The 14,086-nt window shown below is 42.7% G+C and overlaps 1 protein-coding gene across 1 annotated transcript; it reads right to left on the bottom strand.

Moving 5' to 3' along the window:
• Nucleotides 1–1,107: 1,107 nt before the first annotated feature.
• FOXI1 (forkhead box I1) lies at nucleotides 1,108–13,986 on the bottom strand. Its single transcript, XM_059859954.1, has 2 exons — nucleotides 3,888–13,986; nucleotides 1,108–2,884 (listed from the first exon to the last, which is right to left on the bottom strand). Exons 1-2 carry the CDS (start codon nucleotides 4,528–4,530, stop codon nucleotides 2,331–2,333), a joined length of 1,197 nt encoding a protein of 398 aa, XP_059715937.1. The 5' UTR covers nucleotides 4,531–13,986; the 3' UTR covers nucleotides 1,108–2,330.
• Between the last annotated feature and the right edge of the window lie 100 nt (nucleotides 13,987–14,086).

Below are 14,086 nucleotides of genomic sequence, written 5' to 3'. Positions count from 1 at the left end.
CACTGGAGAACAAACCTTTGTCTGTGAGCTGGAATTCTGGCAGCACTTGCTCAGCATGCAGAAGCCAAACGTGGTGTTGGGTTGAGAGCATCTGGGAAGCCATGAGGCACAAGCTTGTTTGTGTGCACACCTCTATGGAGTTCCTGTTATTATCTGGGATTGGGCACTAGGAGAGTCAAACAAAGTGCTGAGTGACAAAGGAGTTGCTTTTCCCTCTCTGCTGTCACTTAGCAATGTGACAGCAGAGAGGGAAAAGCAATCTTACTTTACTTTCCACCTTCCCCCCCCCCCCCCCCCCCCACTTTTGGTTTCTAAGTTCATAATGGAACATTTTCCATTTCAGCACTAAAGAACTCAGTTCCTCTGAGATTGTGGACCATATATTCTACAGGAACTGTATTTCTGGGCAATTTGTGGCATGTCTGCTGAATCCAAGGCATAAGCACAGTGACAGAAGACATTTCTCAGTTTAAACATTTCTCAGTTTAAACATGACAAAGCTTGCAGCCCACCCAGCAGGCTGAGATTCCACAAGGGTTGGAAGATTCTGAAGGCTGGAGTTACAGCTCAGGCCTCAGCATGTGCCTGACTTGAGAGAAACTTACAGTGATAGCACAAGGACACCACCAAAAGGGCATTTTCTTTTTTTATTGAACAAAGGTGTTCGTGGTAGGTAGGCTTCAACTCCCAAGTGGCAATTTATTATAGTGGATCTAAAACTAGGAAAAGTCAGAGCAACCTTGATAGTGGAAAACTTGAAACATAAAAGAAATTCAATAATAAATAAGAATGCAGGAAAATTGCAGTGATATTGGCTAATTGACAGGTGAAAACAGTCTGCTTTCTGAAATGTAAATGATTGGCACCACTTTATTCCAGCAGGGAAACTCCAAGGGTGATTTTTATTCAGTGATAGTATTTTGCATAATAGCAGCCAGTTATATTTGCCAGGCATGCAAATGCTGATGGCCTGGACATGTCATCTCAGCATCTGACCTTCTGCTGCCATGAGCCTGCTCTTCCTCACACCAATTGCTCCAGTCACACAGGTAAGGAGACTTTTAAAGGCTTGAGTAGTGCAGTACAAACAAACACAAGTGCACAATCTTCTATACAAATGCTTTATTAAAAATGCTTCTGGGGTTATCCATTTTGAGATATTACTCTACATGAATGTGGAACTCGAGCCAAGTCTTGGTTTAAAAAACTTCATCTATATTTTGAAATGTTTGTTGCTACAGTAGAGTGTAGGAAAAATAAGAATTATTTCTAATATTTACACAAGGATGAACAGCATGGACTTTTACAAAATGAAAAAAATACAGTACAGAGACTTTTTACAATATCTGCAGTTGATACTCTGAAATATCCAGCCTTTGAAACTGAAATTCAGAGACAGTTAAACTTCTTACCTCCCTCTTCTTCTCCCCTCACCTCCCACCCCAGTATTCAAACCCTTTACTCAGTAGAAATAATTCACATAGAAAATTAAGATATAACAAATGTGTTTTCTTCTTAGAAAAAAACATGTCTTAAACATATATATTTATATATTCAGGACAGATCCTCTTTCCCTTACGTGGCTAGATTTACATGTGTAAGGAATAAAATTGACCCTGTAATTAGAATTGAAAACACAAAGATCCAACAGCAGAAGACAATTCCAGGAATTGTGTATTTTGTCATGCTTCCCTCCAGCTTCAAAATTCCTGTTGTGTCCATGATGCTGTCAGTTTGCTGCACAGCCACATTCCCCCTGGGACTGGAAGGGGGTCAAGCTTTAGAGAAGGTCTGCACTGGCATGAGAGAAAGCCAAAGGCAGCACTCACCATTCAGGTGTTGGTTGTTCCTCACTATACAGTGGTTTTTATTATGGATTCTGCAGTGTTCAGGAGAGCTTTGGCCACATAAGAACTTGCAGAGCATTTAGTACAGGCAGCCTATACCTGAAGATAGGATATTAAAGGTACCACCACATTGCTGTTATCACTTTAAAAAGCACAGCAATGTTAATGCCACGCCAGAAAGAGGCTCCTGCCTAAGGCAAACTGTAACTTCTCAAGGACTTCTGTAGAGGAGCCTGGTTGGCAGCAGTACAAGCAGTATCTAAGGAGACCTTTTTACTATTCTTCCTCTTAGGATCCCTGATTTTCCACGTGCAGCTGCTGAACGTGGAGTGTTTGTGATTTCAGTATAATGGGTAACGAGTTTGTGGCTGCCAGGAGGAAGATGCAGTGTGGCCCTAGAGACAAGAGGCTAATGCTAATCACCTGCCCATGGATCATTTCCTCTCATAAATAACTCTCCTTTAGTGTCCTAGAATCCTTCATTTAAACCTCTGTCCCTTCCCTGGAGTACAGGGTGTTGTTTGTGCTGAGGCTGCTGTAAAAATGGGTGTTAAACTGGTTGAGCACCGAGTTGCTGTGGCCAAGGTGACTGGAAGGCATGGAATTGGACCAGTCTCCCACACCATGGCTGGGAATACTGGAGAGTGGGGAGTAGGAATTGAAGCCTACCATGTTCTGCCCCATTTTGTCAGTGGGTTCAGAGCTGAGTCCCACGGGCCCGGAGCGGCTCCCCGAGCTGGAGCCGTGGACGTAGGTGGTCATGCTGGAGAGGAAGTTACTGAGGCACGGGCTGCTGGAGGAGGGAGGAGGAGATCCTTTCTCAGGTGAATTGTCAGTCCCAGGTGAGGTGTTTTCCAAGATATCCTGATGCTCTGCAGCTTTGGGGCTGCCAGACAGGGTACTGTCCTCGGATTTCTCAGACACAAGAGCAGCAGCACTGGCCTCCATGTCAGACTTTCTCTTCCGCTTCCTGCGAAAGTTTCCATTGTCAAACATCTTCTCACAGTTTGGGTCCAGAGTCCAGTAATTCCCTTTTCCTGGCCAAGGAAACAAACCCACACTTTTAGTTAAAAAATAAGCAAAGAAACAAAAAAAAACCCCAGTCATTTAAGGCTTTACGGTGCTTCTCTCATTTCCCAGAAACAGAAAAATTCCATAAGCAGTACACATGTATTTTTAGTCACCCAAAAGTACAAGTCTGTCGAATTCCGATAAAAGGTTTAAAGTTCTGGGTTCTACCCTTTAGTCCTGACTCTTCACATAGGCAAAAATACAAGTGGAGTCACTGGGAGGACTTTTTGTTTTGTTTTCTTGCTGAGGGAAGGAGGTTTTCAGTATACAGCTGGTCTTCTGAATTTATGGCAGAGAGTAATCAAATCCCACACTGGGATCCCACTCCAGATTCAATGGGGTAGCATAGGTTTCTAAAAAGATAGAACTAGACTTTTGGCCCTCTACTGCAGAATAATTTTAATGAGTTTTTAATGTTCTCCATTGTTCTTAACAGCTATTGATAGGAAGCCATGAATAAAGGAATACCTGATAGCCTACCAGCCAAGGGGTTGGTAATGGCAGAGGTGTCATTCCAAGGAAAACACTAATTGAAACAAACAAAAGCACTCTGTGTTACTCTTGGGAATTAATGCTGGCTCCCCAAAGCCATCGGATTTCTTTGACAAATTCCCTTCCCTTGAATTCCCACTTAAGTTTTACACAAGTCATGCTTTATACCAAATGGCTCTTGAGTGTGTCCTGCCCAGTTAAATGTTCCTGTGCATGCTGAGTCTCATGCTCAGCTCATTGATCCATTCTCAGAAGGACCCAGGGCAGGACAGAATTCCCTTCCCTGCAGAGATCTCACAGCAGCACTGATTCACACCTCAGCTGGGCACAGCTGCTTTCTAGTTCAGCCTTTTGAAAAGAAATTGCTACTGTGTCTATGTCCTGTATCTGGGCTATTGTGTCTCTTTACAGCGCACCAGGTGTTTTAAAATTCATCAAGTTTAATTAGAGATGGGGGAAAGGGGGAGAGGGCTATACCTGGATCATCTTCATCTCGAGGCACCTTCTTGAAGCAGTCGTTGAGAGACAAGTTGTGCCGGATGGAATTCTGCCAGCCAGCTTTGCTTTTGTTGTAGAACGGGAAGTTGTCAGCCACGTACTGGTAGATCTGGCTCAGAGTCAGCCTCTTGTCAGGTGCCCCGTGGATAGCCATGGCAATGAGGGCAGAGTAGGAGTAAGGAGGTCTCACCAACTTCATGAGCTCCTCTTGGGACGGCAGGGGAAGCCAGCCAAGGTCAGTTCCTCCCAAGCCGTGCACGTTGGGCAAGAGCTGCCTCTGCATCCCGTACGACTGCGGGATGAAGGGGCTGGCGTTGGATCCTGGCAGGTACGGTGGGGGGGTGATGGAAGGTCCATTTAGCCAGAGGTAAGGATTGGGAGTGCTGCTGTAATCTGCAGTCTCAAAGGTGCTCGGCCGCTGGGGGCTGGGGATGTTCTGGGGGTGGAAGAAGTTCTCGTAGTAGATGTTCATCTCCGGAGGCTCCTGGCCGATGCTGGGGAACTGTGGGCTGCAGCGTGGCGGGGAGTGCGACGGGGGCTCAAAGAAGCTCATGCTCTGACCCAGGCAGCTGCTGAGCTGTGACACACCTGTGCTAGTGCTCCTTTCCCGGGACAGGTGCATCACCTGTGCCCTTCCCTAGGTACTTATGCACCTGTAAATGTTTCAGCCCGTGCTGCAGGCTCCACCCCGCAGCCCTGAGTGGCTGCAGATGAGGACGATATCCTTTTTGGAATGCTGGCAGTCCCAGTCAGTCATTGATGTCACATCAACCAAACGTGAAAGTTACAACTGTTTATCTTAAATGAATGAAGGAATTTTCCACTAATGTGATGCACATGAAGAAAGCCTAGGGCTTCTTGAAGTTAAAACTCAGAGATCCTCCTCTTTCTACCTTTCACAGGGAAGCTTTAGCATTTCCTATTTCTTTCTTATTAAAGAAAAGCCATTCTGTGCTGCTGTTAGTAACACCTCAGAATGCAAAAGCCATTGTCACTAGTCAATGAAACAGTAGAGATATATACTTAAAAAAAAAAAAAGAAGAAAAGAAAAGAAGAGAAAAAAGAAAAGGTCAAACCTTTTCCTTTTGTAACTTTAATTGCAGACTTGCTTGTACTTCCCCCTAGGCAATCACAGTACTACAGGCAAATTCTGTGGCTGGTTACTCACGTGAGTAATCTCACTGATATAAATGGAATTAACTCCCTAAAGTAAGGATTAATCTTGAGAGGAAAAAATTTCAAGCTTAATAATCAAACCTTTCTTTAGAGCTTAAAATGGTGAACTGAGATGGGAAATCATTATGAGTTGCTTCCTCTTTGCTGCAGGATTGGTGCAGAGAGCTCATAAAACCTCTCAGCACAACTTCCAAACACGAAAGCAGCAACAGTGTTTAGCAGAGCTCTTTTTAGCTAAGTTCCAATAACCTCATCTGTAACTATACAGACAAGAGCTGATTCCTTTAAATTAAGTAATAAGGAAAAACCTTCAGCCCTTTTATGATTTGGACAAATCCTCAGTGCTTTGCATGGCACCCTGCATGTTTGAAGGAGGAGAGAGCAGATCTGTAATCTCACCACCTCTGTCTCAGGATGGCAGCTTTTTTTCTGGTGATTATATGCACACATCATTTAAAACTTGCCTCAGCCTCAATATCCATGCAATTAAAGAAGGTCATGGTATGACAGAGCCTTTCAGATACCTCTTGTCCTGTAATTTCTGCAGAAACGACAGTTTTGACCCATGGGTTTGAATTCCTGGCTGTACCAAAGGCCTTTTGCTTTGTCACACGTTCACCTTAATCCTTTGTGCTGTAGCACAACCACCCAGACTCCCCACTTCCTGAGAACTAGTGATTCACTAATGTCATGTCCATATTGCTGCTTTGAAAGGTATGAAAAAAAATTTCCACTGGGAATGCTGCTGAAATATTGAGTACAGAATGACAAAGCAAGCCAATTTGCCAGCTCAGAAGTGCAGTTCCACAGCTGGTACTTTAAAAATCCATGCTTTCACTGCACAGAAAATCATTTCTACCACAACAAACAAGCTGTTACTTTAATTTGAATGGCTGAGAGCTCAGAAAATGTAAATGCTAAATAACCTGTTCAGAGACACACATAAAACAGTCAACAGTTAAGTGGAACGTGGTGGGACTGGCTTATTTTCTAAGTGACAGCTGCTGTGCAAAAGGTGACTTGGACCAAAAAAAGAAAGAAAATGAATTATTTTTCAGGAGCTCGTAATGTGAGTGCCTCCCTCCTCAAGCGACTAATCTGCAATAATCTTTTTCACCATAAGAATCTGAGTTACAAACATGCAAAATGCTATTTGAGCAACATCCCCTACAGCTTTAAAGTTAACTTTCTAACATATAGATGTATTTTAAAATGATATGTGTATTCCTGAAAATGCTGGTGTATTGTTAATAACCCCCCTTCATTTACAGAAGAGTCAATAGAATAAAGCATTTAAGAAACACGAGTAAAAGCACATTTACAATTAACTAAAGAGCCAGAATATAGTGAGAAAAGTAAACATGATACATTTTGACCTGCTCAACAAGTTAGATTTTTTTCCAAAAAAAACCCCTGAAAACAAGAAAAACTTGTAAATTTATTCCAAGAAGTAAAAATTCAACTAACTGCATCATGGAATTTGATGAGTGACATTTAATACTTATTCCCTGAGGTGCACTGCATGCATAGTTACAATAGAAATACACTCAAGTGGGTGCTGAGTGAATACAGGCTTTGAAAAAAGCCCAGGCTTTACAAAGGGCAAAAACATTACTGCTGCAGCCAGACTGGTGTGTAAAATTTCCTCTGCCAAGGACTCCTGTGAAGCTCTGTGCAGGGCATGGAGCAGGGTGAGCCCGAGCTGTGCTGTGCCAGGGGATGCCCAGCCCTGCCAGCCCTCCCTCCTGAGCTCCCACAGAAAAGCAGGGACTGGGCTGAGGATGGCAAATGCTGCTTTTACAGCAGGGAGGTGCAGAGACAGCTCTGGGCTGCTGCCCACGGAGCTGTGAAAGGGGGGCAAAGTCTGATCCCTCCCTGGCATGGCTGAGCTGGCACAGGACACAATCCCATCAGCAGCATTTCCCTTCAGCTGGCTGGGCCTGATTTACTCAGAGCAGACTATAAACAGTGCCAGGAAAAAGGCACTTTGTCAGTACTCTGGGCACACCTTGCTGCTGCAGGGTCACTGCAGCACATGCTCCTGGGCAGCTCCTCTGCTGCAGATGCTCCTTTGCAGGCAAGGAGGCAGCAAGGAGAGAATCAGCTCTGTTCAAGTTGTGGTGGCCGAGTCAGAACTGAAGGAAATTGAGTCTAACCAGGAATATTGTCCTGAGGTCTTCACCACTGAGAGTCTTGCTTTTGGCAGGGCTGAAAGAAGGCAGCAATTCTAGAAGTGGAGAAAAGAGAAGGAAAACTGGTGAGGTTTCCATATAAAGAGGCTGGAAAAAGGTGGCATGCTGACCAAGCTACACTAACAGATCTTGTTTAGGGATTAAAATCTCTGCAAATAAATTGGAGGCTGCTGCTGGAGAAAGCTTAATAATCCTTATTTCCAAATGCATTGGGTCAGTCAGGTCTGACTAGGCAGGATGCATCACATTTTTAACATGTCTTTTTACTGCACTCCAGTCCTGACAGCCCGGGTGCTTGTCTTTACCAGCTGGAAGCCTGGTCAACCACAGATTGTTGTCAAACCAAAGACTTTTGACAACTCTTGTGTTGTATACAAATATTTGCTCCTTTCAATTTCATGAGTGAAGCTCCAAAATCTGCAGGCTTGAGGCTGAGCCCATTGTTTTCCATAGGTTTTTTAGGTCAGCTCCATGTACCCCTCTACTCCAGCCAACAGGAATATTTCTTCACACTGACTATCCTTCTATGAATGAAAATATCTGAAATCTTGGGTTAAGAAAGGCTCAGATTGATTTCCTTTAAACTCAGATAACTCAGGATTTCCACTTATATTCCACAGTAACCTACAATGCAGTTTCTGAAATGCAGTGGCTGGGGAGAGGTGTGCACACACCAGCACACAGTTCATACAAACAATTCCTATGGTCACAAAGAAGAAGGAAAAATTGTTTTAAAATAAAAGGGTCCATATGTAAGTCAATATACCAAGCAACCCACCTTGTTTCAAACAATTCCCACCCTGAATTCAGAAACAGGTCAGTATCCATCAATAAGACATTTTCACACAGTGAAAAATTCTCTATGTTCTCAGTTGTCCAGTAGATTACTTCTAGAAGTCTTCATGTCTTATTCCACTTCTCATCTGCCCAGCATATCCACAAGATAAACCACACCATGAGAAGGAGCAGGCTGTAGCAGCAAAGCAGTGTCATCTCAAGGACATTACAAAAGAAGAAGAAATTTAAAATACAGCACTGCAAACCGAGGGAACTGAGCTTTATTTCTAGAAAGGCAGGTTGAACATTAAATTAATGGAAAAGGCAATATCATTTGGATGTGTGCCATAAGTGCTGCAATGCTAAAATGCCCTTAGACTTTTCAAGCCTTCCAGAACAAAATCACTGTGGATTTTTGAAGCAACTTTGGAACTGGGTTTTTAGAAGGTTGTGAAACCTTGTAAGGTCTTGTAGCTGCTCTCTGACATGAGAATGATGATAACCAAAGCAGTCATAACTCCTATCTCCAAAAAGGCCTTCTACCTTTTCCTAACACATAATAAATGTGGTAGAGGGGATTAGGTGTCCCCTGACTCGTGTATCAGTTGTGACAGGCCACAGGCAGGCAAGAAATCCATGGCTTCCCTTTGGCTGGGATGCTGGGGATGGGATTTCTCCTGGAAAATGCTGTGCTGAGGGACACAGACATGGTCACATCTGCCACAGAGGGGCAGAATCACTCTGTGACAAATCCTTCTCATGGTAGACTCTGAGGTGTCCCACCCAGTAATAGGAAATGAATACATCTACAGACATACAATCACAACCATACTGTGACAGCCTCAGTGCTGCTGCAGCTCCCCAGCAGCCAACAGGGTTCCCTCTTTGAGATCATCTGCTTGTTCTACTCTCACCACTAAATGTGTGTTTATATGAGAAATCAGTGGTGCTCAAATAAAACGAGGTCTTGTATGAACATCAACACGGGTACCAAAGAAATTAATCCTTACACACTTCCAAAGCCCTTCAGAGTTTAAATTCTTGTGTGTTTTCATGAAATGAATTCATTCATTTCAATGATTTATAGAAAGAAAAAGTAGCATGCATTTCTTTCTTTTCTACAGAAAGAAGAGCAACATGCTACTGCTTTTGTTTCAGTCACATTTCAGCATCAAGGTATTTGCTGCTGAGGATAAATCAGCTCCTCCCTCTCCACTATTCAATTGGAGATTTCATTGAAAAGACATTTTAGAACCACAGAATTTTTCAGAAAACATAACTTCCTTTTTTTTTTTTTTTTTTAAGGAAAAACATTTTTTTTTTAGTGTTCTACACCCTTTAGTACACGCACTGCACAAACACTTGGGGGAAATGAATTAGAAACTAAAGCTGGAACGAGAATCGGAGCAAGCGCCGGGAACTTCTCTGCGGCCACGCCCGGGCGGGTTTATTGCAGCCGGAGCTGAGATAACCCCACCTGCGAGCAGGTGATTTCGGGCTCTGCTAATCCTGGCTTCCAGGGTTTTCACCGTGCTTCCCCAGCAGGGCCAGCCGCGACACGGGCAGGGTATCGCGACATCCTGTCGCCACCCGGTGACACTGCCTGGGAATGCACAGCTGCCCTGGGATCCTCCTGTCCTGCTGCTTCTGGCCAGGGTCACCTGGATCTATAAAAATAACCCCTTCCATATGGAAACAGTTTAAACTGTTAGAATCCTTCATTTGCTTTGGAATTCTGTGTGGAAATTCTGGTAGATTTAGAGATGTCTTTGTTTTAGATTAGTTTCCTTTTTTCTTTTTTTTTTTTTTTCTCTTGTTTCCCCATCCTGATTTCCAATATTCATCTTTTCCTGTCTTGTGAAATGAGACCTAATGCAGCTGTAAAGAAAGACTCTGAATTCAGGGAGTGTGCCAAAGCAACTGAAGAAAGGTTTTGGATTCCTCATTATTTGTAGAATCCTGGTATCCAATCATAACATACTTTAGTGTACAATAAAATACCATACAAAATACAAGATTAAAAGATCTACTTTATCCAGGGCTGATTTTTTTATATCTAAAAACATATAAATAAATATTCCACAGGAAGCCTTCCCTCAAAATATCTGAACATGGAGAGTTGTTTAGACTTTTTCTAGTTACAACAGCACAAGATTCCTGTCACCTCACCTACCTGAGCCTTTTTTGGATGCTTGTTTGCCAGGGCACAGATCCCTTCAGTGGGTGTTTTCTGATGCCCATCACCTGTGCTGTGCCATTTAAACCCACGGTGACACCTTCAGCAGCCCCCTGCCATGAGCTGCACTGATCCAAGCACTGGCAAGGCCTCTCAAGGGTTAACTGAGAATGAGATCAGTCATGCCTGCCACATCAACCTGGTACTAAATGCAGGCTGAATACCCCCACGCAGAATGGGGCATCTGGAGCTGCAGGATGCATTAATACAGGTGAAAAAATCCTTCTCACACACTTTTTATTCCAGCTCAGACACTCACAGGGGCTGTCACATCCCAGGCTCAGCCATAGGAAAGATCCCTCATGGCACACAGGAGCTGTCAGCTATCCTGAAAGACAAAAAACTGCATTGAAAAATGATAATTCTGTGCAAAACCCAATCAGATCAAACTGTCCTCGCTTTAAAGCCGTGATTAAATTTATCTAAGTTTTTAAAAGTTTATGAAATCCGTGGCCTACCCGAGGTTTGTTTGCAGAGCAATTCTTCATTTACAGTGTTAATCTTTAGCACCCACTGCATCAGGAGAGCAAATCAGAACTGACAATTACACAGAGTCAATAAAGAACAAGTCCTCTCCTCACCCCAGAGCAGTAAACACTGCCAGTGCTGAAGTCCTTACAGCTGAGGGCAGCCCCTGGAGTGTTGCTCAATGCTCCCCCTCAGAAGGACCTTGAATGCCTAAGAGCAAGTAGGCACTGAGTTCTGGCAGGGAAATAGAAGTTCTGTGCAGTGATTTCACCAAGGCACTCAGGATAGGAGATGACTGCAAGTTTTTTTTCATGGAGGCTTCCATATTCCTAAAAAAAAATAGAGAGATGCACCTAAAAAGATGGACATCTCTTCATCTAAAAAATATTGAGGGAAAGAATCCTTAAACTGTTTCATTTTCTTCCCTCCTCAGAGACAGTTAAAAAAAAAAAAAGGTGCTGCAAAACAGAAGTTGACTTTAAATTCACTGATTTATCTTGACTTCTAAATGAGAAAAATGCTGGTTTTGGTTAAGTTATTCCTTTTATCTTCCTCCACTCTGGACAATTGACCTGTGCTTTTGTTTTAAACAGAATGCCCTAGTTCTGGATGATTCCCATTGACATTAGCTTATATGACACCAGTCTCTGGGATAAATTGGAATAGTTTTGTTCTGAAGCTAGAAAAAAAAAAAAAAAAAAAAAAAAAAAAAAAAGGACCCTTTGGTATTTTTATGAGACTTAAGCAAAAATCCTTTAAAATCACAGAGGAAGTGAATTATATGGAAGAGAATTATATGGTTGACTGCCTTCAAACACAACTCCTGGACCATGGCTGACTTAAACAGAAACCAGATTTAATAAAAAATAAACCACTTTCCTATCATGCTATTTTAAAAATGTATTTACACCTCTTCTTTCTGACAGTGCCCTCATCCCATGGTCAGGGTGGAACAAATGAAAGCAGAGATCCAATGATGTCTAATGTGACAGTGGAGTCCTCACAGAATAACCAGTGTGGCACCAGGATCCCCACTGGAGACTGGAAATTATCAATCTCTAAGGTCTTTTCCAACTCAAACTGTGCCATGATTCTCCTCACCCACAATTTCTATTGTCTAATAAAGAAGGTTACAAGCTGTGTGTGATAGAGATAAAAGTTCAATGCCACACAGGTCTATCACATATTCAAGTTCCAGAACAATGTGTTCCTAAGGTCTGTAAAATCTTTAATAAAACTCTCCTTCCTCCTCAGAAACTTGATCCTTATTGACTTAGACTCTGACCATTTTCCTACGGCTCATACCAGCTAATTTTTCATGAGATTCTAAGGACATTAATTTCCCCCCAGAATGAATATTTGAGTCATAATTTCATAATAAGAACTTGGGAGGATTTCATGGCACAAACAAGGGCAGGCTGGATACCCAAGTCAGGTGAGGGTACTCCTGAGTGCCCTGATCTGGGTAAATGCCAAATTTGCTGTGCAGACCTTGTGCTGCACTGACACAGTGGCTCCTGGGGCTGGACAGCACCTCTAACATGGTTCTACAGTCCAGAGACACCCAGGTGCCTGTGTCTGGGTAAAAATGAGATTTCTGCCTAAACTGAACTACAATGTGCAGCTTAAATGCATCTTAGGTCATTGCAGTGTAACAGCTCAGTGCAGGTCAGCTCATCAGATTCAGCTGCATGTGCAGCTTCCCTGCCCTGCAAACAGCTCATAATTACAGATCACACAGCCCCATCCTTATCTCAGTGCCATGTGATAGCAAACCACACTGTCACCTGCCAGACAACTGGAAATGTCAGAGAGAGGGGAAATAACTGGTACAGAAGAGCACATGAGAACATGGTGAGGTTCCTGAAGCCGCTCCAGAGCTGGAGCCAGTCCTGCTGCACTAATTCTCTCCACAGCAACCAAAGCCTCACCCTGTCCTGGAAGAAATTTCTGCCCTCTGTGCTTCACCTCAAAGAATGTCAAATACAGGTTCTGTCCTCACCTCTGCATACATGAGCTAAAGGCCTGTTGAACTCCTGACACACATGGCAGCATCCAGTGCTAATTGACATTTTTGAACAGATGTTGCCATGCTGGCACTTTATTGTCCCAGGGCATCAATTGTCCTTCATGCTATGTTGTTTGTTTGGACTAAATGTCAGTATCCACAGTTTCTGGAAACTTGTGAAAAGCTGGACCTTGTTGTCCAAACATCCTTAAAATTCCAGTTCTATTAATGCTCTGATCTTGGTAGCTACTTTTTCTTAGTAATTTTGCTTGTTTGCTCAGAGTTGATTGATATGATTTGAGGCTTGGAACTTGGGCTGGCAAGGGGAGGAAAATCTATGGTGTGGGACCATGAAAAAAATTATCACTGATATTCAATAAACTGAATGTGAACCTAAACCCTTCCCCAAAAACTGAACTAAAACCTGAGCAAAACACAAGCACCAATCTTGAACCCCTGGCTTAACACTCAACACCAAACTTCCTTTGGACATTGTGCTCCCTCCTTCCTGGTATTTGTTTCTGGGTGCTTCCTTCACTTCCATTCTTGCTACTTCTTTATTTTGAGTCACAGTATTTCAATAACAATTTATTATAACAGCTAGAGGTAAAACTCAATTTTTCCACTCACCTGAAAACATCTCTGCAAGATACAATAAATAAAAGGTAACCTTTAACAGCATTTTAACAAAGAATAAACAGTTCCTAAAGCATCATTTTCTTACTCTTTTCCAGTAGAACCAAACCTTTTCTTTTAAAATACTTGTTTATTTTGTGCTATATTCAGGGTATCTGCAGATAATTTTGAAGGACAGCTTTGATACCCTCCCCCCTCTTCCCCCAGCTTTGCAAGATGTTAAACATGCACCCTTCAACCTTTCACTTCTCCCTCTCACAGATAACCTTCTCTATCAAACAGACTTTTTTCCAGGAAAACTTTCTTCTTCCTCTGTGCCTCTTCAGAAGCATTATCAAGTTGCTGTGGAAATAAATAAATACATATAAAATGAAACCCAAATTCTGTCAGAATTCATGCCAACACTGTAGTTAGTGTTAAATCTGGGCCCATTTTGTTTTGCTGTCTGGTTATTCTAGTGAAGGTGCAGCATTAATTCCAGTGGCAAATATTCCAAACTTCTCACAGAAAGCAATCCCTAACTACTCCAGCAGCAAACAGCTTCACTCTGACAACTTGCAAAGAGAGCCTAAATTCAGAAAACTAATTTACTCACACTGTATGTTAAAGTGTTGATAGAAAAACAGCTTTAAACAAACTGCAGATTTCTTTTCATAGATTGGACTCCACAGCAAGAAATAACTTT

The sequence above is a fragment of the Haemorhous mexicanus genome, chromosome 15, assembly GCF_027477595.1.
Source record: "Haemorhous mexicanus isolate bHaeMex1 chromosome 15, bHaeMex1.pri, whole genome shotgun sequence".
Taxonomy (NCBI): Eukaryota; Metazoa; Chordata; class Aves; order Passeriformes; family Fringillidae; genus Haemorhous; species Haemorhous mexicanus.
The sequence above is the reverse complement of the archived record's forward strand: the minus strand, read 5'-3'. Positions and strand labels throughout refer to the sequence as shown.

What these genes read in the sequence shown, in the direction of transcription:
- FOXI1 (XM_059859954.1), bottom strand. Translation starts at nt 4,530, where the DNA reads ATGCACCTGTCCCGGGAAAGGAGCACTAGCACAGGTGTGTCACAGCTC. An exon ending in TCGAGATGAAGATGATCCAG is followed by an intron (nt 2,885 to 3,887) that starts GTATAGCCCTCT and finishes TTCCTTGGCCAG; the next exon opens with GAAAAGGGAATTACTGGACT.